This window comes from Cynara cardunculus (genome assembly GCF_001531365.2).
Source record: "Cynara cardunculus var. scolymus isolate 2C chromosome LG 12, CcrdV1, whole genome shotgun sequence".
In the NCBI taxonomy this organism is placed as follows: domain Eukaryota; kingdom Viridiplantae; phylum Streptophyta; class Magnoliopsida; order Asterales; family Asteraceae; genus Cynara; species Cynara cardunculus.
This window is the reverse complement of record NC_037539.1, coordinates 5,566,039-5,569,035: the sequence shown is the minus strand read 5'-3', so window position 1 is coordinate 5,569,035 and position 2,997 is coordinate 5,566,039. Positions and strand designations below refer to the sequence as shown.

Below are 2,997 nucleotides of genomic sequence, written 5' to 3'. Positions count from 1 at the left end.
ATAAGCTGTTTTTGATAAGTTAATCATTCCTGACTTATGAAAAACTGTTTATTATCAGTTTACAATTTTAACCTTGTTTTATTTAACTTTGGTTTGATACCACATAAGTTAATAAATATTTTTACAAAAAAACTTAAGTTATTTTAAATAAACAATCCCAAACACCCCTTAGTATATTTTATACAAGATTTTTGGTTTTTTTTTAATAAAAACTAATTTATAATTATATTTAATTAATTGAAAATAAATAAAAGCAAAGATCGACGTTTGACTATTTCAGATTTACTTGGACGAAAATTGATACGTTGACGTATAATACCCCTGGACAGCCATCATCCGCATTGGTTCATCCACGATGGAAACCTGGTTCGTCATCGTTGTTTCCCTCTGCGTCGCCGCCCTTATTAGATCCATCCTCTTCCGCCGGAGCGCCGGCAAGAACCTACCACCAGGGCCGTCGTTCCTTTCCTCCAACCTCCTTCTGTTAACCAATTCCCGCTTAAAGTTCGAACACGTCCTCAGAAAGCTCAAGTCCAACTATGGACCACTCATCACTCTTTCCATCGGTTCCCGTCCTTCCATCTTCGTCGGAGATCATTCTCTCGCCCATCAAATCCTTATCCAGAAAGGCGCCGTCTTCTCCGACCGCCCTAAAACTTTCGCTCAGCGAAACATCTCCTCGGCTTCCTACGGCCCTACTTGGCGGCTCCTCCGTCGCAATCTCGCCTCGGAGGTTCTTCACCCCTCCCGCGTCAAATCATATTCCTGGGCGCGAAATTGGGTCCTTCATATTCTGATTGGTCGCCTCCAGGAGCGGAAGAAGGCAGAGGCTGCCGGCGGAATCAAGGTGGTCGATCATTTCCAGTTCGCCATGTTCTCCCTGTTGGTCCTGATGTGCTTCGGAGAGAAGCTTGACGAACGACAAATCAATGAAATCGCTAAAGTTCAGCGTGAAATGCTGTTGATGGTCGGCTCCGGCCGGTTTACCGTTCTCACTATGTTCCCAAAATTGGGGAAGATATTGTTCAAAAACAGATGGAAAGAATTCGAAAAATTGCTCGAGGATAAAGAACAAGTGTTGATTCCGTTAATTAAATCTCGAATCGAAGCATCCAATTCTGTTCCCCAATCAGGAAACGACCAAATCGTGGCATACGTTGACACACTGGTGAATCTACAGCTTCCGGAGGAAGAAACCCACACCGGAAATGGCGGAAAGCTCACCGAGAAAGAAATGGTAAGCATGTGTAGCGAGTTCCTTAACGCCGGCACAGACACCACCTCCACCGCTCTACAATGGATCATGGCCAATCTCGTGAAGCATCCCCACATTCAGAATAAGCTCTATGATGAAATCATTACAGTAGTCGGACCACCACCTCCACCGCCACCACCAGGGGAGCAACCAGAATCCATCATCAACGACGAGGACTTACAGAAAATGCCATATCTGAAATCGGTGGTTTTGGAAGGTCTCCGGAGACACCCACCGGCCCATTTCGTGTTACCTCATAGGGTGACAAAGGAGATAGAGCTAGGAGGGCACATGATTCCAGAGGGTGCCACCATTAATTTCTTTGTGGCTGATATGGGTTGGGATCCAAAGGTGTGGGATGATCCGATGGAGTTCATACCAGAAAGATTCTCGACCATTAATGGTGTTTTTGATATAACTGGAAGTAAAGGAATCAAGATGATGCCATTTGGTGTTGGAAGAAGGATCTGCCCTGGCTCTGATTTGGCTCTGCTTCATTTAGAATATTTTGTTGCCAATTTGATATGGTTTTTCCGGTGGACTCCTCCGGATGATTATGATGTTGATCTCTCCGAGGAGGTCGAGTTTACTGTCGTCATGAAGAACCCTCTGAGAACACAGATCTCTTCTAGGGCTGAACAAAGAAGCATTTGAGGGTCGGTATATACATACATCATACGGATGTATAACCCTAAAATAAGAACACCCTTCATACATGAATTACTCTTTGTAATGTGATCTATTTGGTATGTTGATATGCATGTGTTTTGGTTTATCTTGAAGGAGTCATATAACACATCATGTGCAATGGTTTTCATTTGGGTAATTTCTATCGTTTGCCCATTATTCTTTTTTATGTTTGGCTTCTTTTGATTAATGGGATGATTACTTCATGACTAGCTTATTGAAAAAGTCTTGTTTGGTTAATAATAAGTTAGAGGCTGTTTGGCAGTTGCTGAATGATTAAATGGTCAGAATGGTTAAGAGGATCAGAATGGTTAAGTGGTGAATGAAATATGGTTGTTTGGTAAATGTTCTCTGAATGATAACAAATTACCATTTTAACCCTCTGTATGATTTAGTACTGAATGAAATATAGCTGTTTGGCAGATATCTGAATAAAACAATTACTTTGTAAATRTAACTACATATTTCATATTAATCCAAACAAACATAATTTTACTTGTTCAAAACAAGTTTTCATATTAATCAAATACAAAGAGTGCAGACAATTGAACATACCCATGGGTTTTCCACCAATCTCAACATCAAAATAAACCCTATGTGTAACTTCATCTAGATCCCCTTCTGGTCCCTCTGCCTAATAAGCAATCATCAATGCACATATATCACTAAGCTATAAACCCTAGTTAAATCATCAATAATCCATAATCCTGTTACAATTRTCCTATCAAATCCCAGTCAAGGYTGTGAATTAGGTCAATCATGATCAACCAAAAGTCCAGAACATCAATTAGTTGCAAATAGGATCAAGCCTACATCAAAGACAATCATTCACCACACATGAAGAAGAAGAAGAAAGAAAGAAAAAGGAACCTTATGACTGAGGGGGAGACGGCGACGGAAATACGAGGAAATACGGTAGGAAGCGAGGAAATACGAGCTGCTGGAAGACCGGAGACGGCGACCGGAGGAGCGACCGGAGATGGCGACCGGAGAAGAGCGACCGGAGATGGCGACCGGAAGAGCGACCAGAGATGGCGACCGGAAGAGCGATGATC

The 2,997-nt window shown here is 42.1% G+C and overlaps 1 protein-coding gene across 1 annotated transcript; it reads left to right on the top strand.

Annotated features, from left to right (window-relative positions):
* The first annotated feature begins 355 nt into the window (after window positions 1-355).
* LOC112522888 (cytochrome P450 89A2-like) lies at window positions 356-2,157 on the top strand. The gene has a single exon (XM_025132214.1). The coding sequence runs from the start codon at window positions 356-358 to the stop codon at window positions 1,907-1,909; it is 1,554 nt and encodes a 517-aa protein (XP_024987982.1). The 3' UTR covers window positions 1,910-2,157.
* The last annotated feature ends 840 nt before the right edge of the window (window positions 2,158-2,997 follow it).

Excerpts from the sequence above, each read along its gene's own strand:
- LOC112522888 (XM_025132214.1), top strand. The coding sequence starts at position 356 with ATGGAAACCTGGTTCGTCATCGTTGTTTCCCTCTGCGTCGCCGCCCTT.